At 41.3% G+C, this 27,253-nt stretch overlaps 1 protein-coding gene and 1 long non-coding RNA gene across 4 annotated transcripts in view; one reads left to right on the top strand and one right to left on the bottom strand.

Annotated features, from left to right (window-relative positions):
* Cdh6 (cadherin 6) overlaps nt 1-25,354 on the top strand; it is a 150,680-nt gene extending 125,326 nt beyond the window's left edge. Inside the window, exons 7-12 of one of the 3 annotated variants that reach the window (XM_063281354.1) lie at nt 1,839-2,092; nt 9,051-9,187; nt 11,575-11,696; nt 12,746-12,863; nt 13,004-13,255; nt 19,346-25,354. In XM_063281354.1, coding sequence (XP_063137424.1) covers nt 1,839-2,092; nt 9,051-9,187; nt 11,575-11,696; nt 12,746-12,863; nt 13,004-13,255; nt 19,346-19,836 — 1,374 coding nt within the window. In that variant the 3' untranslated portion in view covers nt 19,837-25,354. Of the gene's footprint in view, nt 1-1,838; nt 2,093-9,050; nt 9,188-11,574; nt 11,697-12,745; nt 12,864-13,003; nt 13,366-19,345 lie in introns of all 3 variants that reach the window. The other 2 variants (NM_012927.2, XM_063281355.1) reach the window with 2 other exon arrangements.
* LOC103695100 (uncharacterized) lies at nt 14,426-26,331 on the bottom strand. Its single transcript, XR_001836613.3, has 3 exons — nt 26,229-26,331; nt 17,209-17,289; nt 14,426-14,724 (listed from the first exon to the last, which is right to left on the bottom strand). It is a non-coding gene; the product is annotated as an uncharacterized LOC103695100 (long non-coding RNA).
* Between the last annotated feature and the right edge of the window lie 922 nt (nt 26,332-27,253).

Here is a 27,253-nt window from a genome sequence, read left to right as displayed (position 1 = left end):
GGGAAAAGAAGACTATTTGTCTGTGCCTGTACAACTTACAGAGATATCGAACAAGATAAAATTCTTAATGTCTTACCATGAAGTACTCTCCTCTGGCTCTCAAGTTACCAAGGACAATGACCATCTTCTATAAACATTTATTTGGATTCTTCTTTTACTCACTTTTTATAAGCCTTTTCACAGGCAAAAGTATTTTTATATATTTATTACATCTATACTTTCAATAAATTTCTACTAAAAACTCTACATGGAAAACAGAAACAAATGAGATATATAAAAATGATGGCATAAACGACATAAATAATAAAATACAGAATGAGACACATTACTGTGGCTACTGGCCTTGCTATAGGGCTTCCAATACACGATCTCTGCTGTCCTAGAACCTATAAGCCAGGGGTGAACATCACCAAAGAGCGAAGAAGCCAATAAATGAGTGCGCACCTGCAAATTGTGAGCCGTGCTTGGAAGGAAAGCCTAGTACTAGCAGGGAGTGAGGTGACAGGAATTAGAGAGGGTACACGGAGACTACACGCTTAGACAAATGAGGGATTTTCTGGAACATAAGGACAACAAGTGTCGGGTCCAGAACTCCCCCTCTCCACCAGCACACTTGTGTGCTATTTCACTTCTCAAAACTGTCTGGCACCAAAGTGTAGTCATGGTTAAAAACCAACAAATTGTGAGCTTCAGGGCTAAAAGTATTGACTTAGATTAATTTTCATTGATTTCTCTTTTGTCATGTATTTTAGAATGCCTTCTTCCTCCCTTAGCCCACTGTGGCTTACTGGTATACCTAAGCATGATAGATGTAAATAACAAGAAAAATTTCCCTCTTACGAACATGTCTGAATCTCTGGAAACACAATAAAACATGCCTAAATGACACTTCAGACCGATGCTTTAGACCCTGATATGATTAGGAAGCCCATTAGTGCACATTAACCTTTTTAATTTTCTTGGTGCTTTATCAGATTCAAACTGAAATTTTGCCTAGCTGACTAAATCGCATTCACAGACGACTTGATTAATAGTGCTTCCAGTGAGCCTTGTCATGATATCATCTGAAACTACAAGTCAGCAATATGCACTTGGGTTCACTGTGTCTCCGATGCAAAATCTTTTCCTAAAGGTCTTTAACAAAGGGGATCATTGCCTTCTTTGGCAAGTAATTAGCCCAGTGCCCTTGTGGGGATGTCAGGGAAAGATTTTTACTAACTCCTGCAAAAACTATTTTGTCTGAATGGGCAAGAGAGACTCACAGATCTAATCTGTAGTCACAATTCTGACTACACTCAGACTTGCCTGAAGATGTTTCAAACTATACATGACCAAGTCTACCAGAGAAGCTTTAGTAGGCAAGAGTGGATTCACAGGCATTGGCAAGTTCTAAACACTGAACAGATAAAGCCAGAAGTGAGAATCCCTGGCAACATCTACTACGCGTTGCCAGCCTGCCTCTAGCAACCCGCTCTGTTCAAACACGAAGTAATTTAAAGGAGAGGGGGAAGCTGAGAAAGATCCCTACATCCCATTCCATTCCTCCCCATACTCCTGGCAACTGAAAACCCACTTTTCAGTGGTGGTAGACATTCAGGCCATATTTCTATCATGGTCAAAAATTGGTTCTTCACAACCTATGTAATAGCTTTCCTCTTAATGAACTATGCTAATGTAGGGGTTGGAGGGGTAAATCTCCTCTTTGCTGCCTCTGCTCACCATTGCATTGGTATGTGATGATTTCCCTAAGCAGACTGTTCACATCCATTTGTTAGAGATTTGCACTAAAACGGTTTGCCTTGCCTCTCTGTTGTGTCTTGCCTCCCTTTCTTCTGAAGCTCTTGGATTTTGAAAAGAAGAGAGTGTACACCCTCAAGGTGGAAGCCTCCAATCCCCACATCGAACCCCGATTTCTCTACCTGGGTCCGTTCAAAGACTCGGCCACAGTGAGAATCGTGGTAGATGACGTAGATGAACCTCCTGTCTTCAGCAAACTGGCCTACATCCTACAGATACGAGAGGATGCTCAGATAAACACAACCATAGGCTCTGTCGCAGCTCAGGATCCTGACGCTGCCAGGAATCCTGTCAAGTAAGTGCACCTCAGCGCCATCTCTTTCATAAGTTAAGTCAATTTTTTTATATCCAAATACCCACCGGCTCCTTAGAAAGGAGAAATCTTTTTTTTCCCAGTTAGACAGTTCTATGTTGCTGAAAAACTATTCCAAATAGCACCTTTAACTGCCCTTGCTCACCCCATAAATACTATTTTAGCAACAGCATAAACCTCAAGCACACAAAAGTTGAAAGCAAACCAACAGTTGGATGAGAGGTCCAGGAGCTCGCTGTTTAAGTGAGGTGATACTAGGTGGAGTGGCTGATTGGCCTGGGCCTCTTCGTAAGGTTTAAGATGGTTTACCATAAAGAATGGAAGACAGAAATAAACCAGCCTCTGAGCTTGATAGCCAGCTTGCTTTTCAAGTGCTGGAGGACCTATCATGTGACACTTAGAGGCAGAATTATGCTCCATTTTCGATGACTAATTTTCCTCTTGCATATGTAAATAAAAACAAGAAGTGTTTCGTGATATGTCTGGGAAATGCCGGGGAAATTAATAGGGTAGGATCCAAATTAATGCTATGTAAACAAGCTTCGTCTTCCCTGTGCTGTGCTGGCTCCTTAGTTATAAATCATGTGGCAAGGAAGCCTCATTGCTCTTGGAGGCCACTGACAACTTGGGGATTCTAGAATCACATGCAAATCCCGGAATCAGCCAACTGCCAACCTTCAGCTCAGTAGAATAAATGAAAACGGTGCTAAATCAGAATTCTATCATGTAAATCATTCTCCTTAGATAAAGTACACAGGGGGGAAAAATAAAATCTGTAGAGATTCTTGCCAGTGAGTCCACAGACATACTCTGATCAGGGTACCTGCCAGACACCAAGCACATTCTATGCATAAGGGAACGCACCAGACAATTAGACTAAGTCTGCAACACAGAGAGCTTACAGAGAAAAATAAACAAAGGGTAGATATGCAGTAGGTCAGGTGAAAAATTCGAAAAATCATATTAACGGGGATCCTGTTTAAGATGGTGTGACTGGGCTTAGCCTTCTTAGGAGGAAATCTTTGCAGTAAAGATTTGAAGAAATGGAGGGATGAGCTACGTAGAATCCTGGTGGGAGACCTGAAGAAGAGGTAAAGGAAGGAGAGGCAGTGGCTGAGAGGTCTGCACATCAAGGAGAAAGGAGAGGAGTGGAGATAGGGAAAGAAAGGAGGGAGATGAAGAGAGAGAAGGGGAGGAATGAATAAGAGATAGTGGAAGAAAGAGGTCGGCAAGGTCAACTGAGAGGCAGCAGGGAGATTTGCCATCACGGTCCTACTGGGCTTCACAGTTCACAGCAAAGCCTGAATTTTATCTAAATGTGGTGAGAAGCCATCTGGAAGTCTCGAATAGAAGAGCTACCTAATCCCACACTCCACTCTTAAATGGCCATTCTGTATGTTGTGTGAAGAATATTACTAGAGATAAAAGAACATGTAGCTCTAAGTGCATGTGCTCTAATTTCCAGTCCCTTTTTTTCTGGTCAAATCTCATGATACCTTTGCATCTAAAATGCACGATGTCTGCTCCACTCTCAGGGCAGACAGAACCATGTCTCATTTATCTACTGGAAGATCTTTGACACATTGAAGAGGGATACGAGCCACCAGTGCAGCCACATGTTAGCTCCAGGGACCCAGTATTTCCCCATGTGATTTAATATGCTTAGTCGGGGAAGTGAAGAATGGCTTTCATTTCCATAGCATATGCCCCATAGGTACTTTCACAACTACTCTGACTTGGAGCTCGTTCTGATTACATAAAGTGGAGGAGGGGCCTTAACAAGTCAGTGTCAAGTTCCAGTGAAAAGTGTGAATGCTAGAAGTTAACCAATATAAGCTTATGTTAACTCTCTGATAGTTCAATGTGCTTTTAACTTGAAGGGAAATGTCTTCTGGAAATTTAGGCTAAATACTTTTATACTGGTTTTTAAACCAGTTGCCAGTTTTACTCACTGTTCTCTGCGTTATGAACGGAAGTACTTAGCTTGTCGAGCTGGGTTGGCTGTTGGTTTCATGCTAAAGACTTTCACTGCCTCAGAACATGTAGATTTGATATATAAATTTAGATTTAAGTCTAGGAACACACATAGATTACATTGATGTCTCAGTGCATACTCCAGTGATTTCCCTGATAGGAAAAAATTATTCTTATATTAAGAAACTATGTCTATACATAGTCTGGAGTTTGTCTAGACACACATTTTTGAATAACTGTAAGACTATGTTAGGTGAACAAATAATTCTCCAAATGTTGAGGATTTTTTTATGTAGTCACCATCTTTAACTCTTTTTTTTTTTTTTCAGAGCTGGGGACCAAACCCAGGGCCTTGCGCTTGCTAGGCGAGCGCTCTACCACTGAGCTAAATCCCCAACCCCATCTTTAACTCTTTTATCACAAAACAATGTCCTACTTTTAACTTTATCACAATGTCTTTGGATACATACAAGAAAAAACATGTCACTATCAGTATCTGCCATGTACAATGTCTAAGTGAGGACTAAAAAGGTAGCTTAGTAGTTGCTGCTCTGACAAAGGACACTCGTTTGGTTCCTGATGCTCGTATGAGGTGGTTTATAACTGCCTAACACTCCAGCTCCTAGGGATCTGATGTCCCCTTCTGACCTCCTTAGGTACGCAGGCTGATGTGCGCCTACACACACAGAGACACTCACTCGTCCACATGAGTAAAAATAAAGTGAATCTTATTACTAATCTACAGGCAAATATGGCCTCTGTCCCACCACACAAGTCGCCCTCACTTGAAGACATATTACAAGCCAAATCATTCAATCACAAAATGCAGTGATGTCTCAGAGGAGAAGGTCGAATCAGTCACGGCCACCATGCAGAGGCTGGCTGCCTTACTTCCTGTTGTCAATGGTGACAGTTGATGTTTCTGGACAATAAATATCGCTGATATAAACTGAAATTACTTTAGAGGAAAGAAAATAACAAAAAGAAAATACAGCTTTATCTATAATCATCTTTCCTAAACAATATAGGCATTTTAGGGCTTCCATTAATTTTTAATTCCAATTAGGGAAGACAATATAAATTTCAGTATTTCCTAACTAGTTAATCTTCTCTCTTTAAAATTTTAAGCTGCCTTAAAGTTTCAACTCAAAGTTTCCTACTACTTCCTGTATATTTCAAGGCTTGATAGAGAAACATGATTATTTGTAAAACTTAAAACTATATCAGGAGGCAGAGACAGAGAAGGAACAATGGCCGTTGTATCTGATTGTGGCAGCTTGTAAGAGCAGGAAGCAGGACTTCCTAGGCTTGGCATTTTTCATGAGGGAAAAACATGTTCATAGATAACTATAAGGTTTCTCATAGCCGATGAGTACAGTAATTTCCTTTTTCAGAAGTAGCAATGTGTTACAAATATTTGTCATCTGTCTTCTAAAGTGAAAAAAATAAAGATGATCAAGTAAGTTCAGTGTTCTCGCCTAAGTGTTTTAATGACTGTTGGCAGAAATGTCAAAACTAGTAGATAACTTTCTAAATACGTCTGAGCACTTCTGAGGATGAAAGGTCCATGTTCAGTACCCGGAGGCTACAATGAAGGATCAGTGACGACATGGACATTGCGAGGTCATTTATTCTTTTCTGAGATGAGTTCGACTGGCAAGCAATAAGTAAATGCCTGTTTCATTCAGACAACCGCTAAGCAACAAGTATCAACATAAAAACATTGCTCTACCTGGTGACTTACATTTTAAATAAAAATAGTTCATTGATATAGAATATTGAGCACTGGGCATTACTGCAAATGACTTATATCTTGTTGTAGAGCCTTCGTAACTCTAAATACACCGGGTACTTGGATGATTTATTTAAATGGTATTTCAACTAAGCCAATTTATAGCCAACATTTTTTGATCCTTACGTGCTTCATTGTTTTGCCCCCTTTCCAGGTCCCCCTCCCCATCTCTCCTTCCCTTTGCCTCTAAGGAGGTGCTCCCCCACCCCATGCATCCCCCTTCCCTGGGGCATCAGGTCTCTACAGGGTTAGGTGTATCCTCTCCCACAGGGCAGCCCTCTGCTACGTATGTGCTGGGGCCTCGCGCCAGCCCATGGATGCTCTTTGGTTGGTGGCTTAGTCTCTGGGAGCTCCCAGGTTAAGCCATCATTTTAAACTCCCTTCCATGACATAAGTTGTGAAAATGCAGTGGACATGGGAGTTCTTTTTTTCATGACAAACCTTAACATAACCTCAGCAACTTTTCACTCATAAACATACATACATACATACTTGTTCCCTTTACATGGCTATCCTAAAAATCAGTTACAAAATTAAATAAATTTAAAAGTAGGTTAAAACTAGTTAAAAAAAGTTTATTTTAAAAAGATACGATTTCTCCATTTTCTTCATCTGCTGTCAGTGTTGGGGTTGCTGTTCATCTTTGGTTTCTACGATGCCATTCTGGGCCCTCTGTGACTCTCCACACGCTCTCTGTAAATAGTCTCTGTCACTTACTCTGCCCTAGCACCGTTCTTGCCTTGTTGAACAACTCCTGCTCCTATTGGGTATTTAGGGACGCCGTCCTCAGCACTCCCATTCCCATGCTCACTGAATAAGAACTCATTAGACCTCTCCACCCACTGTCCCTCAGGCCCACAATCTCTACCTTCCAAAACCGGGCCTCGCATCTTTCCCCAAGCCCTGTTTTCCACTCCTCTTCCAACATCTTGTGAGAGTGCCAGCCAACATTCCTCCTCAATTCAACCAGTCATCTTTCTGTCAACATGGTTTAGATTATGATGCTGTCCTGCATGGAGCCCATGGAGAGATTCCCATGGCATTTAGAATAGACCCCAATTCTTTCCTACGGCAACACATGCTTCTGCTTAGACTCTGCATTCCTCTAATCCTGTCCCCTACCTCCCTCTCCTACCTTACCATCCTTGCCCACACTAGGCATCTTTTGTTTTCCAAAACCAGATGATCTTAAAATATAATGGATGATATAAAAAGTAACCCGTCCCTATATAAGCATGTGTATTAACATTCTGACAATCTAAAAACTTTCTTTCCTTTTCACTTATTCCTCTTTCTTATACCCTGACTAGTTTCTCCTCCTGCCCCTCCCCCATTTCTTTCCACCCACTTCCCCTTTCTTCTCATCCACCCCCCAATCCTGCTTTACCTCCCCTCAGAAAAGAGCAGACCTTCCAGGGACATCAACCAAATATAGCATAAAAGGCTATAATAAGACCAGGCACATATTGGCATATCAAGGCTGAACAAGGCAACCCAGTAAAAGGAAAACACTTCCAAAGGACAAGCATAAGAATTAGACACAGCCTCCACTCCCAACTGTTAGGAATACCATAAGAACACCAAGTTATAGAACCATTCCTAGGACCTAGGTCAGACCCACACAAGCTTCCTGATCTCCGTGAGCCTACTTGAGTCCCAGTCAGATGAGTCTGTGTGCTGTGTTCTCTTCTTTTCTTTTTCTTTTTTTTTTCTTTTTTTCGGAGCTGGGGACCGAACCCAGGGCCTTGCGCTTGCTAGGCAAGAACTCTACCACTGAGCTAAATCCCCAACCCCGTGTGCTGTGTTCTCAAGGAGTCTTTGATCCCTCTGGCTTCCCCAATTCTTCCTCCGTCTCCTCCGCAGGACTCCTGGAGCTCCGCCCAATGTTTAGTTGAGGGATTCTGCATCTGCTCACATCAGTTGCTGGATGAAGTTCCTCTCTGGTCTCTCTGATGACAATTATGTTAGACTCCTGTCCCAGCATATTCTGAAAGCATGAAAAAGTGTGTGTCCTAGGTTTTGCGGCTGGGTTTATGTCCCAGTCCCTCCACTTGAGGCCCTCACCCAGTTACAAGAGGTGGCTGGTTCAGGCTCCGTGTTTCCCATTATGAATCTTGGCTAGTGTAACCCTCATAGATTCCATGGAGTCTCCATTGCACTAGGATTCTACCTTGCTCCCAAAATGCCCCCCAATTCCAATCATCTCCCCCAGTATTCTCTCCCTCTCTTCCCAAAACCTGATCCCTCCTGTTCTCAACCCCACCTACTCCCAGTCTAAAAATTTAATTAAAAATAGAATATATCCTAGGAAATTATGCATGAAATGGTCTATGAAATTAGGATTGGAGTTTGAACCCCAGAGCCTACATAAAGGACAGGTTTACATAGCTGCCTGGTTAGAATTCCAGGACTCTAAAGGCAAAAACTGGGGATCCCTGCAGCAAGCTGGCTAGCCAGAGCAGTAGTCTCTGGGTTCAAGTGAGAGACCCTATCTTAGTGAATAAAGAGGAAAGTAATTGAGAAAAACTCAACATCAACCTCTGATGTGTGAACACATAAACACGTACACCTACACATTCACACACATACACATATACACACCATACCACACCACACCACACACACACACCTACACACCACACACACACCTACACACCACACACACACACACCACACCACACACTCACACCTACACACCACACACTCACACACACCACACACACACCTACACACCACTCACTCACACCTACACACCACACACTCACACACACCACACCACACACACACACCTACACACCACAAACTCACACACACACACACACACCTGCACACACACACACCCCATACATACACATACATACACACACCACATATGAAGCCATAAGAAATTAAATAATTACTATATGAACTTGATCTAAATTGCATATTAAAATAAACCTGGTCTAATTGCACATTAAAGAGAAATTAGTAGAATCATACAACTTGCCTGGTGAGTGTACTATTCAAGCTGATTGTAAAGATATAATTTATCAAAATATTTTGCTTAAGTTACAGTTGCAGATGCTTAAAAGCACTACACATAGAAAGAATTAATAAATGAGATATCCTTGGAGTGGGTTTATGTTGTGAAAAGAGCAAGTCAAGGAAAGTCAAAATTCTACTCTGCGTTTTCAGGTACTCGGTGGATAGACACACAGATATGGACAGGATATTCAACATTGATTCTGGAAATGGCTCCATTTTTACATCAAAACTTCTCGACCGGGAAACGCTGTTGTGGCATAACATCACAGTGATAGCAACGGAGATTAGTAAGTCCACCCTCACCAGTGCTGTCCCCACTGATGGAATGAGTGGGTAGGGGACAGCTTGTTCAAGCATAGCCAAAGCTATTTATCTCAGATCCAGCGTCCTGCTCCGGTGTTGGTTGAGTGAAAGCCACTGGGGAGATACCTGCAACAATGTTTCTTCTAAATGTGTGTTGATTGACTGGAGAAATTGGAAAAAAAACAGAAGTTCTGCAATTTGGAGATTAAAAATCCATCTCTCCAGGCTGGTGAGATGGCCCAGCAGGAAAGTGTCCATCCCCAAGGTCCACATAAAAGCTGGGTAGATGTGGTGGCTGCCTGTTATCCCAGCATTCAGGAGGCAGAGATAGGGGGCAAGTTGGCTATCTAGACTAGGAAAGCATTCAGCAATCAGTAAGGTGGATAGTGATAAAGGAAGACATCCAACATAAATTTGGGGTCTACACACACACACACACACACACACACACACACACACACACACACAAGAATATATTGAGCTGCATGATGGCGTGGTGATGATGAATGCCTTTAATCCCAGCACTCAGGAGGCAGAAGTAGGTGGATCTCTCTGAGTTCAAGGACTGCCAGGTCTACAAAGAGAAACCCTGGATAGATAGATGATAGATAGATAGATAGATAGATAGATAGATAGATAGATAGATAGATAGATAGATAGATAGATAGATTACATTATATAGAAATCTTCCAAGTGAAATAGAGTAAGTACATGGCGGCAGATATGGTTTCCCAAAGATTGTAAGCTCGAAAGTCACAAAAACATCTGAAAAAAAAAAGTGAATTCTCAGATATTGTGTGAGGAAGCAAGGGAATAGGTAGAGTCATATATCTTCAAAATGTAGGCATTGGCCAACACATTTTAGATAGTCTTTCTAACCTTCTATAGAATTTCCATTTCAAAATCTTTACAAATTAAGAGCTTCAAATCATCACATTCCTATAGTCTATCAAATCGAATAATATAAAATACCAAATAATCAATAAAATATTTGGAATGAATTTTATGGCACTCCACATGAAATCTAACCCAAAGAAAATAATGGCAAAAAATAAATTTCAAATGAAATGATTTTACTCAATGGAAGTTAATGTGAACTGTGAGGGCTGTTAAACAGAAGCACGTAAAAAATGAATAATCTTTAAAATAATATTTTAGTGTTTAAAATAGGCTTCCAGAGGGATATAGCTCTTTTAGATTTTGTTTTTAATTTCTGAAGTTCTAAACACTTATAGCTCAGCCGACATCTGCTGTGAGAGATTCCATATCAAATGGTTTGTTACGGTTCCGTTTTGTCAACATAACTCACAAATGTGGAGTCTGTGAAGGAGAGAGAGTAGAATAATAAACGCCAATGTGAGCAAAGGAGGTGCTGGCACGACACTGGTGATGAGGGCACCATTAGACATTTGTGAGATAGGAATTTGGATTTTGGAACTTGTGCCAAGGGACTGGCAGGGACACCAACAACAGTACACTCAAAGCTTTAAAAGTACAAAATAATCGTCCACTGAAAATGACAATTTTTCAAGACGTGAAATTTAGTTTTTTTACAAAAGTCATTTTATGTTTATTTTAGGTTTCTGCCCAAAGTTTCCCATTTTTAGTATTTTAATGTTTTTCTAATATATTTTAAAATATGCGTGGTTGAGACATATCACAATTTCTGCGCAGCCGCTTTCTCTCTGGGAGGATAGTGTGAGAAAAGTAGATAGAGATCTCAAGAATACTATTGCCAGAACTTGCTAACCACCTTCAGTAAGTGAAAATCTGAGCTCTTGTAGAAAATCAGCTCTCACTTACTCCAAAGCCTTTTGACTCACAGTTTCATTTCCTTGAGAATCTAGAAGTTTCTACCTGACTTACTCCTTCTCTTCGGTCACATCTGTACCTGGTGCCTCTGAGACACCACTCAAAATAGCGGCTCCGTCTCTCTCCATCCCTTTTCTCTGCTTCATTTCACCCTCCGGTGCAGCGTATGTTCCTGCTTATCGCCACATTAGAAAGACAACCCAGAACTCACTATATTTGTTTAGCTCCTTTTCTGGCCCAGCACCCCAAATAATTACCAGCTCAAAATTAGGTGTCAGATGTTTCAGTAAGGTCTTATTAAATGAACGTTCAAATAGATGTGGGTTAAGGGGATGAGAGAGGAAGCGTAAACACCAAACTTCTGCCCCTCACACCGGAAGTCCGTCCTGCCCCTCAACCCGGAAGTCCATGCTGCCCCTCAGACTGGAAGTCGGTCCTTCAGCAGACCAGGGGATTAGCATGGAAGGATGAGAATGAAAGAGTAGGTGGCTGCTGTTGTCTAAGGAGAAATGGTGACAGACACAAAAATGCCTGTTTCTTTCTTTTTGGTGTGCATCAGATAATCCAAAGCAAAGCAGCCGCGTGCCTCTATATATTAAAGTTCTCGACGTCAATGACAATGCCCCAGAATTTGCTGAGTTCTATGAAACTTTTGTCTGTGAAAAAGCAAAGGCGGATCAGGTGAGTTGTATTTTAAAAAGCACCTTCAGCTTGGAAGTCAGATTAATTTAGATCTCATAATTGAGATGATACACACAGTGGAGGGCCCCTCTTGAATTATCTATGAAGTAGATGCCAAGGATATTAATACCATAAATAATAACCAAGACGAATGTTTAACTTGCATAAGAGAACAAATAGTTTTTAAGAACTGGAAGTTCATCAGTCTCCGGCGCTGACGCGGATTCCAAATCAGTCTTAAGTTTTCATTAAAATAGATTAGTCATAGTGTTGCTGGAATAAAACCTTTATTGGTGACAGATAGCTTAATTTGCATATGTACTTGAAAATAATAACTAGAACATATTATCCAATTGCCTATAATTCACAGTTTTACTTATTTACATTGCCCATCTGTAGAGTAATACAAATTCATGAATGTTTTACTGCTTAGCCCATTTGCCACCCACCTGAGGTAGGTCTTTGCAGCCTGTGACGGAGAAATTATGCTGCACTTCCTCAAAACAGAAATGCACTATGAGAGTGCAGGGGGAGAGCAGAACACTCAAGTTATTGTAGGTTTTTGACATTAATTTTCTTTATAATTTTTTCCTAAGTTGCTGACCTAGGAGCATAAGAAGATAGTGCTTTAGCATAGGCTGCCCAGGATACATCCACTTCCTTACGTTGCAACACTGTCAATAACCATTGAGACATTTTGGAGTTCTGTATTACTCTCCAGCAGAACTTCTCAGCCAGGGTGATTTTTGCCCCCCGTGGGAATTTCTGGCAAGGTCTGGAGATCATTCAGATTGCCACAACCTAGGAAGAGGCTCTGGTGTATAGTGAAGTGAGGCCCAGGTGAATACCACACTGTTTGCAGAGTGGATCCCACAGCAAAGAAGTAGTCCTTTGAATGGAATGCATTGATGGATGGTTTTGGTTTTGGTTTTAAAGAGCTGTTATTTTCATTAAATTACAAACTGTAAAATTAAGCAATTTCCTAATAAACTGTAAGGAACACTTGTGGGCCGTAAACCTTTATGACAACCTTCTGGCTTCTTTTTCAGCTGATTCAGACCCTGCACGCTGTTGACAAGGATGATCCTTACAGTGGACACCAATTCTCCTTCTCTTTGGCCCCAGAAGCAGCCAGTGGCTCTAATTTTACCATACAAGACAACAAAGGTGAGTGATCCCCTGACCTTCCCTTTATTCAAGTCCCTACAGGACTGGATCTCAGTCTCCATTCATATCTGTCTCCATCGCAGCCTGTTCGATGAATGACGTAACATCCACACACTTACCATTTTGCTTTCTGCTTCCAGACAACACTGCAGGGATCCTAACTCGGAAAAATGGCTATAACAGACACGAGATGAGCACTTATCTCCTGCCGGTGGTCATTTCAGACAACGACTACCCAGTCCAAAGCAGCACTGGGACAGTGACTGTCCGGGTCTGTGCATGTGACCACCATGGAAACATGCAGTCCTGCCACGCCGAGGCCCTCATCCACCCCACAGGGCTGAGCACAGGGGCTCTGGTGGCCATCCTTCTGTGCATCGTGATCCTACTAGGTAAACTGCTTCTCCCTGCATCCTATCTCCCCTTGGTGAGGGGCACACACTGTTACTGTGACACTCTAGATTTTTCCGCCTCCCCCAGTAAGGCATACAGCCTGATCTAGGTGAGTAGAGTTATATGCTGAGAATCTGTGTTATTCAAACATGAACTCATTTTTTTTTTGTTTTTTTTGTTTTTTTGTTTTTTTTGCTTTAAAAGAATTAATGGCCTTGAAGAATGAACAGCTGTGATATGTGCCCATGTCTTTGCTTGCCCAGGGTGTCACTTCCCCCAAAGAATATGTTGCCTATCACACTGAAATGCATCACGGGGGAATTGGAAAGCAATACCGATATATACCCTGTTTGTTCTGTTTGTTGTCAATATTTAACTTGGCAAATACTGGTAGATTTTGAAGAGTGCAAGTCATCCAACCTGGAGCATCTGACAGAAGCCCCTTCTACAAGGTAATTTTTAAGATCAACAGAAAACTGGAAAAGGATGATGGAGACTTTTCCTTCTCACACACAGGAAAAAATAAAAGTACGGCATTTTTCTTTAACAAAACAAAGTTAATTTGAGCTGCACAATGGACTAACTGCCCACTTAGTGTTGCTTTCTGGTTACCACATATACAATGGCTATAATTTTCAGATTGTTAATCAACAACTCCCATCATTAGGAAGCAAATCTGGATCCCAAAGAAACAAATGTAATAAAAGTGAAAACCAAGACCAGTTAGGCCCTGGATATGAAGTCTTTGCCCAAAGAGCTCATGTGTTGGAGATAGCGTCTCCAGTTGGTGGTGCAACTGCGAGGGAACTGGGTCAGGAATTGATAACATCATTAAATGATCGATGTGCTGATGAGTTCAGAGCTGAATGGGCTGTTAGGATGTGGGGCCCAGTTGAAGAAATGATGACACCTGGCATCCCTTTGAAATGTATATCTGGTCCCTGGACCCTTTTGATCATTCTGTCCCTTACCCATCATGAGATGAGCTGCCTCTTCTGCCACATGTTGCTGCCACAATGACTCTTTGCCTCATCAGAGTCTCAAAAGTAGATCAAGTGACCATGGACCGAACCCTCCGAATCCCTACGGCAAGATCTGTCTTTCTTCCATTAAGTTGTTTCTCAAATGTTTAAGAATTTTCTCAAAGAAGTAAAAACCAACACAAGGTCTAACAAAGATACAAGTGATTGTTTTTAATTTCCAATCAAAAGAAAACTGAGTTCAAAAAGCTTAACAAGCCTTTGACTGTTACTCAAGTAAGAAATCAAATCTCAGCTAATGAATCCTTTCCAGAACTGAGAGTAAGGGGCTAGAGAGATGGCTCAGCTTTAAGAGCACTGGCTGTTCTTCAGAGGACCCAGGTTGGATTCCCAGCATCTATATGCCAGATCTCACAGTCATCTTTAGTGGTAGTTCCAGGGGGTCCAGGCATACATGTGGTGTGTGGACATGCATGGAGACAACACACCTATGGACATAAAAAACACAATTAAATTTTTAAAAATAAAAAAATGGTTTGGTTTTACAATCTTGCCTATACAGTTTAAAACAAAAGATCCACGTTCTACACACACCTGTAATCACAGCACTGAAAAGGTGGAAAAATAAAGATGAGAAATTGAAAGTCATCCTTAGCTCCATGGTAAGTTTGTACCAGTCAAAGATTCATGAGACCCCTCTCTACAAAGCAAGCAAGAAAGCATTAACAGGAGGGAGCCTCTTCCAAGAGTGACACTTGAATAACAGTGGAGAAGCATAGAAAGGGGCCTGCATTTCTACAAGAAAGAAGTTTCTCATTACTCAACAGTGCTGTCACCTACAACAAAGACTGGAAACCTGACTTCAGAGCCACAATCCTCTTCTCAAGATCTGAGCAAAGCATTTTATACTTGGAAGGTCTACAGCATGGACAGTGTACAAAGGCATATCAGTGTCCCTAATTCTGTGCGTCTGTAAAACCTGGAGGACTTTATCGTTGTTCTTGGTGGAAAGGGAGTGTCCAAATGACCTCGGGTAAGGGTGGGGGCTGAGCTGGTGGAAGGATGAGTGACCTTTACCTACTAACCCTTGACCTTACTATCTCTAGTTTGCCTGTCCTCCTATGTTTACATGTTAGTTGTTTTTTTATGGTTAACATGCAAAGCAATGTATCTCTCACACATGAAACTGATCTTCATACACATGTGTCCTCATACTTGGTCCCACCCTCTCTCTTCCCTGCTGCCCTATCCCTTCCCCAACTGGCCCCCTTCTGCTTTCTTTCATATATTCACTTCATTCCCTACTCTCCTCCCCCCTCATTAGACCCTTTCTACTTTTGTAACCTATAATCCTACACATATTTAAACATGCGCACAGATATAAATACATACACATTGTATATATACAAACACGTAATGTTAATCTAGGTTCTTCATGTAGAATACAGGATTCGTTCTGAATTTGACTTATTTCAAGTAATGTAATGATCTCTATTTCATTTTTGTTTGTAGCTGCATGAAATTCCATTGTGTCTGTATCACGTTTTCTTTATCCATCTACTTAGACATCTGGGCTAGCTCCATTTCCTGAAAATTGTGTGTAGAGAAGCCATAATCACAGATGTGTAAGCATCTCTGTGGCATGTTGACTTCAGGCATCGGTCCGTTTTCTCTTATCTACCCTCTTCTTACTCCCTAACTCATCTTCCCCTTTCACTTCTTTTCCTGCAATAAACTCACTGTCTCTTCATTATTCTTAATTGGCTTCAGTACCTTCCACACCTTGGCTAGTGTTTGGGGGACTCTGTGCATTTTTTTAAGAAGAAAATGAGTTTTAGCTTAACTAAGCTCCTACCATAGACTAGATGCTGTGCAAGATGCTTTACAAATGTTTTTTCTTGCTCCTCAGAACTACCTGGGGTGTATGTGTCTGCATCTTCAACATGACAGCTGAGGCAGCGAGATATGAAATAAGGCATGTGACCAAGGCACACATGGGAGAGGTGATAGCACTCAGTGCTACACCCAGGCTTTCATTCCAGGCTGATGTGGTCCTCCCATCCCAATCCCTAGGTTCTCTGTGAGCGTCTGGAGTACAGTGCAAGTTCCAGGCTCAAAGAGACGTTAGACTTAGATTGGGATCATTGGAGAGATTAAAGGCAAACAAGAGGTTCCCAGAGAAGGGAAGCCACACTGGCTCAGAAGAAAATCTCATACAAAAATCTGTAGTTCTGGGATAAGGCACTTGCCCACTGCAAAGAAGTCCCTGGGGGAAGAGCATGGCATCTAGTATTTTACTAAAGAAAACAGTAGGAACATTCAAACAGAAGTTACAAAGTGTGCAGGGAAGGAGTTGGAGGGGACAGAGATTTGGGGAGGATTTGACCTAACACATTATATACATGTAGGAATATTAAATGAAATATTTTAAGCATCCCAACAATTACATCGAATCTATATAGCAATTTAGAGTTTTGCAGATTTTTACATCTAACCCATTCCTCTTGATAGCCCCAGACATTATATTATTGCTTCCCTTTTACAGAGAAATATATGGGCTCTGAGAGGTCAAATTACTTCTATAATCGAATTGGAGCATGAATTTGACCACATTTTTCCCCTCCCTTCCCCCACCCCTAAAATCCTGCTGCTGTCTTCCTGCCCCAGGAGGCCAGGGAGAGAAGAGACCAATCCCTACCTCTCAGATGAATCCTAAATGCTTCTGTCCCAGCCCAGTCTCCCATTTATAAAAGTCAGTTTTCAAGGTGTCAGGTGTACACTAAGCTAACAGAAGACATAGACAGTCACCTTCACCATAGAATTAAACTGTGGATGAGCACTGGGCACCTGTGGCTTTTGGTTATTCCCTCTCTCACTGTGGCTACAATTTCAGATGAACACAGAACTGAGATCTTAAAATCTGAGTACTTTAATCTGGAATATGATAGAATGATAAATGCTTGTTGTCTCACCTTTAAAGATGGAAAGAATTCATGTACATTGCCGTTGAATGGCTTAAAGGCAGATGGCTGGCAAATCCATACCACTTTACCCTGGAAAGCATCATGAAAGGAAGATTAGACCTAAGCCCTGAAGGTCTCCAACCCCCACCAAGGTGGAGCTGAAAGCTCACCAAAACCACCAGGGTCCCTTGCAATAGAGCTCTTTCCGTATTCTTTCCTTGGCTCCTTCTGGCCCAGCGTCGGTCCCCAAACACTACAAGCACAGACCTACCTAGGGGCTGCATCTGTTTCCCCTTTGCCAGGGAGCACCTTGGATAGCTCCTGTCGCTGCTGAAATGGTACAAACCTGCACAGCCCATGGAACAGGGAAGTTCTCCCCAACCTCCTTGCCCTCTCCGCCTTTTCATATTCACATTTCACTTAGCAGCCTCTAATAATTCCCTGACTTGCTATACGTGTTGTTTATTTTCTGTCTCCATCCAATGGTCCCCACACATCTGTCCATGCTCTGAAGCAGGGCTTTCCATCCCTGTGTTTTACTGGTGGTACCTAGAACTGCGCCTTACATAAAGCAGACACTCCATAAAGAATGAATGGATACCCTGGGTGGATGAGCCGGTAGAGGCACCGGGACAGTCTCTGACAAGAACAGGGAGTATGGACTATTACACGGACAAATACTTGAGAATGGGAAAACTATTTCCTTAGGAAAGAGACAGTCATCCTAATATGCTTCCAGTGTGGCAGGTAAGAGTGTAACCTTTTTAGTCTGGTGGACCTGGATTTGAATTCCCGCTGCATGTGACACCTCTGGACCTCAGCATCCTCGTCAGTAAACCGGGGGTCTTAACCATGGTTAGTAGTCATAGGACTATCACAGTGACTAAGTGCGGCCAAGTAGGAAATGCACTTAGCACAACGACTGGTCTGGAGAACTCTCTAGGCAGCCAAGTAGTAATACTGTTAGTAGAAAGGATGAGATATATATATTTTTTTCAAGTGAGCGTGTAAATCTATTCCCTGGGAGCAAGATGTAATCGCCTCCTAAACATAGTTGCAAGAATTCAGTTTTCAGGGCATAAAAACTGAACTGGACCAGTAATGGGGGAAACGGTAAAGAGACACTGCTATTGTGTCCTGTAGTAAATGCCACCGGACAGACACAGACTAGAAATGCATTTCCCGTGTTGGATTCCGTACCACCTTCTCTTTAAGCTGTTGCTGTTTTTATTTTCTACCCATAGGTCCATTTGTAGGTAGATGTGTGTCTCTCTACAGGCAGACAGCTTTGCTCTACCAACCAGCCATGAAGAAAGATCAGAAGCCATTTAAACATCATTCTTGCTTTGCCTCTAATTTGAGCTAGAAGAAAAAAAAACCCAGTATGTCTGTAAACCAGGCATTATGGCCAATGAACATGTGGGATAGAAGTCTTTGAAAGTGCAATCTCAAATAAATATGCTTATTTAACTCAAATACCAATCATAGGGAAAGTGTGTCACTATCTGCCCTATTTAATTGACTGAGCTTGAGGCCCAGACTAGCTTTTGGAATCTGGGTCTCTCTGGGTTTTATCTGTACTAATATTTTTTGGTATGTGGGAAGGTATGCAAACATTCACCTCTCTGCTTGGGATTTTAAACTAATTTTATACTTTTCTCAGGGGGCTGGGGGTGCAGGAAGGCATGGTGCAATAGTTATTTTAGATGTGGAGTTACATGAAGCCTTCAACACATCTCCTAGGTGCCAGCCTTTTCTTTATACCAGCTTTAGAGCGTCTTAGCTGCTTGGCATAATTTGCACTTTTATCACAGTACTTTCTCTGCGGCTCCCATTCTTTTATTATTATTTTTTCCTACCTTGAAAGTAGTTGACATTTTCAAAGGGGGAAGAAGAAGGAAATCCTGACAAAATATGATAGTATTTTATCCCCTGGTTAAAAGTATAGCCTTCTTTAAAATACTATATTAGAAGGTCCTGATCTGATTATGGATGGAGACAAAGGCCTCCTAAACTCTGGGGAAAAGTTGAGCCTGCATTTTCAAGTGTACTTTTAAAGCTGCAGGTTGGAGCAGTGTTTCTTCCCCGACGTTAATTGGGTGGCAAATTAACTTTCCTTCCCTTCTGTTTTGCTTTCCGCTTCCAGTGACAGTGGTGCTGTTCGCAGCTCTGAGGCGGCAGCGAAAGAAAGAGCCTTTGATCATTTCCAAAGAGGACATCAGAGACAACATTGTCAGTTACAACGACGAAGGTGGCGGAGAGGAAGACACCCAGGCCTTTGATATCGGAACCCTGAGGAACCCTGAAGCCATGGAGGACAGCAAATCGCGCAGGGACATTGTGCCTGAAGCTCTTTTTCTACCACGGCGGACTCCAACAGCTCGTGACAACACGGATGTCAGAGATTTCATTAGCCAAAGGTTAAAGGAAAATGACACGGACCCAACAGCCCCTCCCTACGACTCCTTGGCCACCTATGCCTACGAAGGCACTGGCTCGGTGGCCGACTCCCTGAGCTCACTAGAATCAGTGACCACAGATGGAGACCAAGATTATGACTATTTGAGTGACTGGGGCCCTCGGTTCAAAAAGCTGGCAGATATGTACGGAGGGATGGACAGTGACAAAGACTCCTAATCTGTTGCCTTTTCATTTTCCAATATGACACTGGAATATGTGACGTGGCTATTCCTTTCTATTTATCCACTATTCCGTGAGGGGTTCTCCGTTGTACCCGTTCCAAAAGTCAATGGCTGCAGTCCGTGTGGATCCAATGTTAGAGACTTTTTTCTAGTACACTTTTATGAGCTTCTAAGAGGCAAATTTTTATTTTTTAGTTCATGCAGTTAACCAAGTTAGCCCAGCAGGCACGCTGCGGGAGGAGAGGAAGGAACGGCGTTTTTCCCGTGTTCCCCTTAGAGCAGGTTGGCCACGCCCCTTACTGCTGGCCTAGACTCTACTTTGGTTCACGGCCTCCATTCCGCTGAATGCTCCAAATGTACATTTCACATGCTACACATGCTAATGGAAGAAGGGATCATACTTTGATGATTAAAAATATAGTTTTAGTATTTAAAAGGGGGGAGGAAACAATTGGGAAATTGTTCCTGGTCTATCAGTTGTCAAGGAGATAATTAACTATGAAGGGGTTTGTAAGGATATGCGTGTGTCAAGGAATATAAAGTGGGGCATCCTGTCTGTGCTGGAAGAGGTGTTTCTGGCATCAACAAATACTCGTAATGCTGAATCCTTCCATGTTCTAAGATGGCTTAGAAGCAAATCAAGTGGTATCATGTTCAAAGACAGTAACGAAAGACAGGGCTGTGTTCCCTGACAAGATTTTGTTGCATGTGATAAACAGATGCTTCACCATCATGCCAAACAAAGGAAAAAAGAGAAATAGCTTTACAAAAAAAAATTAACAAAGGACATATTTAGGGAATTTCAAGGTTTTGTACTACCAACAGTATCCCGGGTCCCTTCATTCTTTCAACTATCAGTAAACTAATGAGAAGTAGGTCTAATCATATAAGCGTCCTTGAGAGAATTTCCTGAGGCAAATGTTAACTCTTTGTCTGTAGTTGTTGTTACTATTATCCTACTATACCTGAGTGTAGCAGTGTGAAGTACAATAATTCATATTCTTCAAATACTTCTTATATAATTAACTTGACTTAGTATGGCTTAGTAGATTGAATATCCCACCCTAGAGTTCAAGGGGAAGGTTAGAGCCAGCCACATTTGAACCTAACCCTTGCCCTTTGCCTTCGGAGACATCTGCATCCCTACCCTGCAGCAAGGGAGAGAAATGAATGGCATTGAGATGTTGGTGAATGCCGGCACTCCATGCTCCTAAAATGCTCACAGAAGAAAAGCGAGGATTCCCTTCAGCAAGAACACTTAAGACTCATGTTACAGTGACAGCTGATTTCCAAAAGTAGCCATGTTTTCCCACTGCGTTTAAGTTGGCTTCGGTAGCAACACTGCCATCTTTATCTTTGAACTGATGATAAAGTAATGGTCTCAACTCTGACAGAAAAGTAATATAAAATCCATCCAATCCATTCTTGCTCTAATTATGCAATTAGGCCCTCTTAGTCAGTTATTATCCAGGGGACCCAACTGAACCCAGTTAATCCTCTGGCAGGTTCAAATCATTTATTTCATATGGCCGTTCTAATGACTCTCCTCATTAGAATCTCACATTGTGCAGTCGTCAGAAATTTCCAAAGTACTGTAATGAAAACATCCTCATTTGACAACCTTAAAAAAAGGCTCTGTACATACATATATAATATATACGTAAGAATGTGCTGACTTCTCTTAGTAGTCATAGGAGTTTATTTTCAATTAATGTTAATTTTATAGAGATAATCTTAGTATCATTTCCATTTCAGGGTAATGTTTTCCCAACATATTTTCTGTTTAGAAACACACTGTTGTTTAGTTGACTTTTAAATGGGTATGTTACCCAGGAAGTAAAGGTGGCACCTGGGGAACAAGAGAAATGTGGAAGTCGGAATACGTTAAAAAAAAATTTTACAACCACATTGCCCTTTGTATTTCCTGAATTGTTTCCTGCTTATGATGGGATGCCCTGAGCAGCAATGAGTATTTCATGCTTAGGCTATTCCAGCCTTTAGGTTTCGTTTTTCTAATTCTTCACGTGCACACACACACACACACACACACACACACACACACACTCACTTACACACACACACACACACACAGGAATGCGAACAAATGCTAAAGAGGGCTTCACTGAAATGGGCCAGTATGTATCATATCCACAGGTAAGTAATGAAAAAAGATACCCAAGGAAGATTAATAAGAGTTACTAGGAATCACAAGAACCGCACCTTCCACAGTTTATTGTAAAATCAGAGTACTCCATCTTGTATCTTACATTATGTGACAAAGTGACATAGTTCTTAAAAAGAAAGGTATCATGAAAAGTTGCCCTTTTGAGCTTGTGGTGTGAAATTTGGTGTGAAAATTTCAAGGGTTGACAAGAGCAATTTCCAACCTTTCGTGATAAAGCTGATCTCTTCCTCTGAGTGTAAGTGTTCCTTGAAAGGAAGTTGAGCTGTCTGTGACGTAATGGGTCAAAGTATTTTTAATCTCCCTGAAAAATCACACATCATACCAAGAATAGATGAGTATGACTTAATATCAAAATAACTGTTTATTGTCTTATCACTAAGATTGTTGGTGAAGAAAATCCACAAGAAACTGAATTATTTGAACCCTGTAGGTGTCACCTTCAGAGAAACTCTTGCCTATGAGAGTCATCACACAGAAAATGGGATCTCCAACGTCATCTCTCTCTACAGTTCTGCTTCCCAGAAAAATACCAGGTCAAGAACCTCCCCATGAGCAGATTTCTTTCAGTGATGAGTTCTAAGTCAGCCTGAAATGCTATTCTGGGTGAGGGACATAGTTTTCAGTTCAGTTTTCCTATTTGTGTGTGTGTGTGTGTGTGTGTGTGTGTGTGTGTCTTCATCTACAGACACAGGCGACGAGGGTGGCAAGAGAACCAGAGGGGTCCACCTTAACATTTGCTTTGTTGAACATAAGCAGATTGGTTAGCAATACAAGGTTGTTTCAAGTGCACTGGTGCCTGTCTAACTTTTCTTTAAAGCTCTTTGACAGAAAGAGAGTCTTTAAACCTCTTATGATGCTTCCTAGAATAAGCTTGAGAGTTTAGAGAACACTGAGGCATTGTGCGTGAGGTTAAAACTCCCTCACTTCATATCTGTTCTCTTCAGAAAGTCGGGACGCATCTGTCCTCAAATAAGTAAATAAATCAAACGGGAAAAGAGGTGCAGACCATTTCATAAGACCCTCAGAGTGGAAATCCGGGCACTGTAAATACGGCTTCCCTAGTTTTACATCCTGGAGGTTCAGCTAGAGAGTCACTCTATTTTCGGATGGAACAAAGCTGGTGGTTTCATTTTAAATCAGGATAAAAATATGTGGCTTAGTTCTCATTTCCACTTCTCAAAAGTGTTATACAAGAAACTGACTCTGGATCTCAGAAGATCCAAGTTTTGAGAAGCCAAAATAACTTCCCAGTGTTTCCATTATGTAATCTGTGTGTCTTGTGAACAATATTCTACATAGAATGCTCTACCCTGAAGCAGGTATTTCCTAGAGGAAAATGACTTACAGAATATCGATGAGGCATCCTTAGACTCTGTAGCCCTGAGCACGACAGAAAGATGACAGCAAAAAAGAAAGAGCAGAGTTGGTTCCTGGGTGCAAGTTAAGTATTTGAATGAGGTGCTTGTCCTAATCAAATAAATCCCCTTTCTTCATGAATACAGCCACCAAATAAATTCTCTTAGCCCCTGATTACTATGTTTGAAGCGCAGCACAAAGACTTTGGGAAAACACTCTCAAAAAGTCAAAAATCTCTGCTATTTTAAAAGTCAGGCTCCATTTTTTTAAAAATCATTTTTGTGTACTTTTAATTTTTACTTTATCTAGATGAGATCATGTTTGAAATGTCACGTTGTAGATGGGGGCTCAGGATACAGGCAGTTCCCTGTATTTAAACTAACACTACACCCAAGCTTCTTTATCAGATTACACAAGCAGAGAGATTAACAACTGGTGTGAGATTCTTCAGGAAGATGGTTCACATCCTCCGCTCCGACAACCATGTCTTCTTTTCCAGAGAGTGGAATTACATGGTGGTCTCCTCAGAGTTTGGTGACAATCATGGTGGCAGGCCTAAATCTTCCTTTGACGTCTTTTACAGAATAATTTTCAAAAGGGATAATTCTCTACTAAAAATACTGGACCCTGACAATATTTAATGTGAAGAGCAATACCCCGTTAGGAAGCAAATACATTGGCTCGCAGGCTTGTTAAAAGTTAATAAAGAAATAGCTCATTTTTAAAGCCAGGAGTTTATGGTCTCTGCATCATCGATTTAATTTAAGCATTGCTGAGACAATCTTTAATCTCCCCATTTTGTAATACCTTATTTATGGTGCATCCTCCTTTTTTAATTTGGGGGGAACGGTAGCCTGCCAGAGCCAACAGATGAAAGTGTTAAAAGGAAGTCAAGCGGAAACAAAGGCCATTACCCGCCATATTTCAGACAGGACTGGGGCACTTAGCCGAGGAGACACTCGGTTATTAGATTAATTTCAAAAGACCTTTTACAAGTTGCTTAATTCCATTAAAAGAAAAAAAAGAAAATAAAAAAAATAAAAAAAACGTGGACCACAAACTCAAATTTCCTTTCAAATGAGGTTATTTGACAAATGAGAAATGGACTCAGTGTTGTAGAAAAAGCATCCCGCTGTAATGAGAGCTTGGTCTTTCGTGTGAGGCTATGCTATTTATGTAAATATATCTGGCACACCTTCTGTAAGCTTTTAGTTTTCTATGATCTATTAGTTTAGTGTTTATTAAAAATAAAATAAAATAAAAACCCGTATGTAGAATCACTCAGCACTCACGGGGAATGCTTGTACAACAAACGTCCAATAGATCTGCTCTGAAGAAACATAGGAACACTTCAAACACACTGTGCTGTTCTGTTTGCAATTATTCTTACTGCTTTGAAAGGAAGCTGCACCAGAATAGGCCTTGTAATAAGCGCTGTGTGCGTCTTCTCTAATACCAAGCTAAGGCAGTTTGGCGTTCTCCTACTGTGACTTGTGATTTCTAAACCAAGAAAATAAAGGCTTTCTGGTATCGACTGTACTTAATTAAAAAATAATTCAAGTATAAATTGAAGCTTATGCCACCCTTTGAAGACCCACTGGCTGGAGTCCTCTATCTGTTTGTGTCTTCAGCAAGAAGAACGAATGGGTGGACGGAAACAATCGGGCTGGCTTCCATCCACGCGCCCAGTTCGGCAACTCTTTGTAGCCTCATGCATTACATGGCAAAGTTTTCTGTATTTGAAGAATGGGGTGACTCAGAGTGGCTGGGCCTTATGTTGTAGTCAAATGACAGATAACATACTCCTTGACATGGCTTCTTTTATTTGGTTTTCTTTTCTTAGTCTTATAAATTTGAAAAGAATGCAACTTTAAAAAGTGATTTCTCACAAAGAGTAAAATATGCCTTTTGCAAATCAATTTTTGTAACATTATTTATATGATATTACTTAATAAACTGTTTTTTTTTCTAACTTGTTTTTTTTTCCAATTCTCTCAACTATTGTTTGTCACCATGGATGGTTTTTTGTTGTTTTTTGGTTTGGGGGTTGTTGGGTTTTTTTTAATGTATTTAACATATTTTCATTTTCTGAATTCAATATTTCAACTTCTTGGCTAGCTAACTAAAGCTAATTCATTATATTGGAAGTAGCTTGTAACCCATCGTTTCTCCTAGGCAGCCGTCTATAACACTGGTCCTGTGCTATGCAACACACTGCTGGGACACCAAGAATTCTACTGTTATTTATAGTGTTGGTGAAAGAAGGTTGTTTATCCCCACAGTAATTGTTTCAGATAAAAAAAAAAAGCAGCAGTTCTGTATTTGTGTCCCTTCCAAACCCCCATCCTTTATTCTAGTCCTTTAAAAATAATTGTCTGTGGATCTATCAGAGAGAGAGAGAAAGAGAGAGAGAGAGAGAGAGAGAGAGAGAGAGAGAGAGAGAGAGATTGGAGTAAAACTGAAAAGAAAAGGCAATATCCTGATACAAGGAATAAATGGGGCGTTTTCAGCCCACTCAGAGCTGTAAGGCTTCACATCTTACTCTTTTATGAAGTCGCCTCCCCTTTATATGGAGACTGTTTGATAATTATTTTTAACTAGTAGATTTCACAGCTGTGCCTAGGAGATTTTCCTTTATTCATTTCTTTGTTTCTAGTATACTCTGTTGAGAACGCACAGCGTGTTGTGGAAAGCTCAACAGAGAAGCAGACTAAGATATCTCCCCTTCTCTCTAGGCAAAAAATGTATTCATTACTTTTGTGCTCCTGTGATTTAAAAAAAAAAAAAAAAAAAAAAACACCACGACCAAAAGCAACTGAGGGAAGAATGTTGTTCTTTTGACTCACAGTTTCAGAGAAAGAGTCCACAGTAGTAGGGAGGCATGACACCAGGTAACCTGAACAGGAAGCTATGCGGTACCAACTTCAGCCGGAAACAGGAAGTGAAGAGTTAACCGGAAGTGCGGCAAGGCTATGACTCTCAAAACCTTCCCCCAATGCCATACTTCCTTCAGCAAGGCTGGCGCCATCTCTAAAGGCTCTACAACCTCCACAAACAGGGCCACCAAGCTGAGGACCAAGTGTTCAAATATGCGACCCTATTGTAGGCATTTCTCAGCCAAACCACCACAAGAGATAAGAAATCAAGCAGACCAACAGGGGAAAGCAAAAAGGAAAGGATGCTTAAGCCTTGTCCCTGAAGTGAACAGGACTTAGAAAATTCAAGTAGTATCAGAAGGTATAAATGCCGTATAAACTCATTTTTGCTTCTTCACTTGTCATTTTGTTTTTCCTCATGTTAGTTTGCCAGGTGGGTTAAAGGTAATATATTCAGAAACTGAAGTCTGCAGAAGGAAATGAGGATGTTAGAAAAAGTGCACATCAGTGCATACTGTGCTCTAGAACCAAGTATCTCCCCACTCAGCACCCCAACCTCACCCCCAATTCTGTACAACCCTCAGAACCATCCCCTCTATAAGGACAAACAAAGCCAGCAAACACCGAAGAATGCTGATGAACTTCCCTAACCTCATATGCCAGGACAGGCAGGAAGCACAGGGAGCTGTTCATAAAGCAGAAGCCAGGCAGACACTTAAGTAGATGAGCCCTGTCTACTCATCATAATAAAGCACTCTTTGTTATGTTTTTAGTAACAATTAGGGGAAACAACCTTGTTTATCACAACAACAACAAAAACATTTCCATAGTATTGATTTCTTACTCTTTTTTTTAATTACTATTATACTCTATTCTGTTATATCCTGATTGCGGTTTCCCCTCCCTCCCCTTCTCCCCTAGTCTCTACCCACAGCCAGCTCCCCTCTCCCCAAGATTCTCCTCTACCTTCGCTCAGAAAAGAGTGGGCCTCCCAG

This window comes from Rattus norvegicus, chromosome 2, assembly GCF_036323735.1.
Source record: "Rattus norvegicus strain BN/NHsdMcwi chromosome 2, GRCr8, whole genome shotgun sequence".
In the NCBI taxonomy this organism is placed as follows: Eukaryota; Metazoa; Chordata; class Mammalia; order Rodentia; family Muridae; genus Rattus; species Rattus norvegicus.
This window is presented reverse-complemented; position numbering and strand designations above follow the sequence as displayed.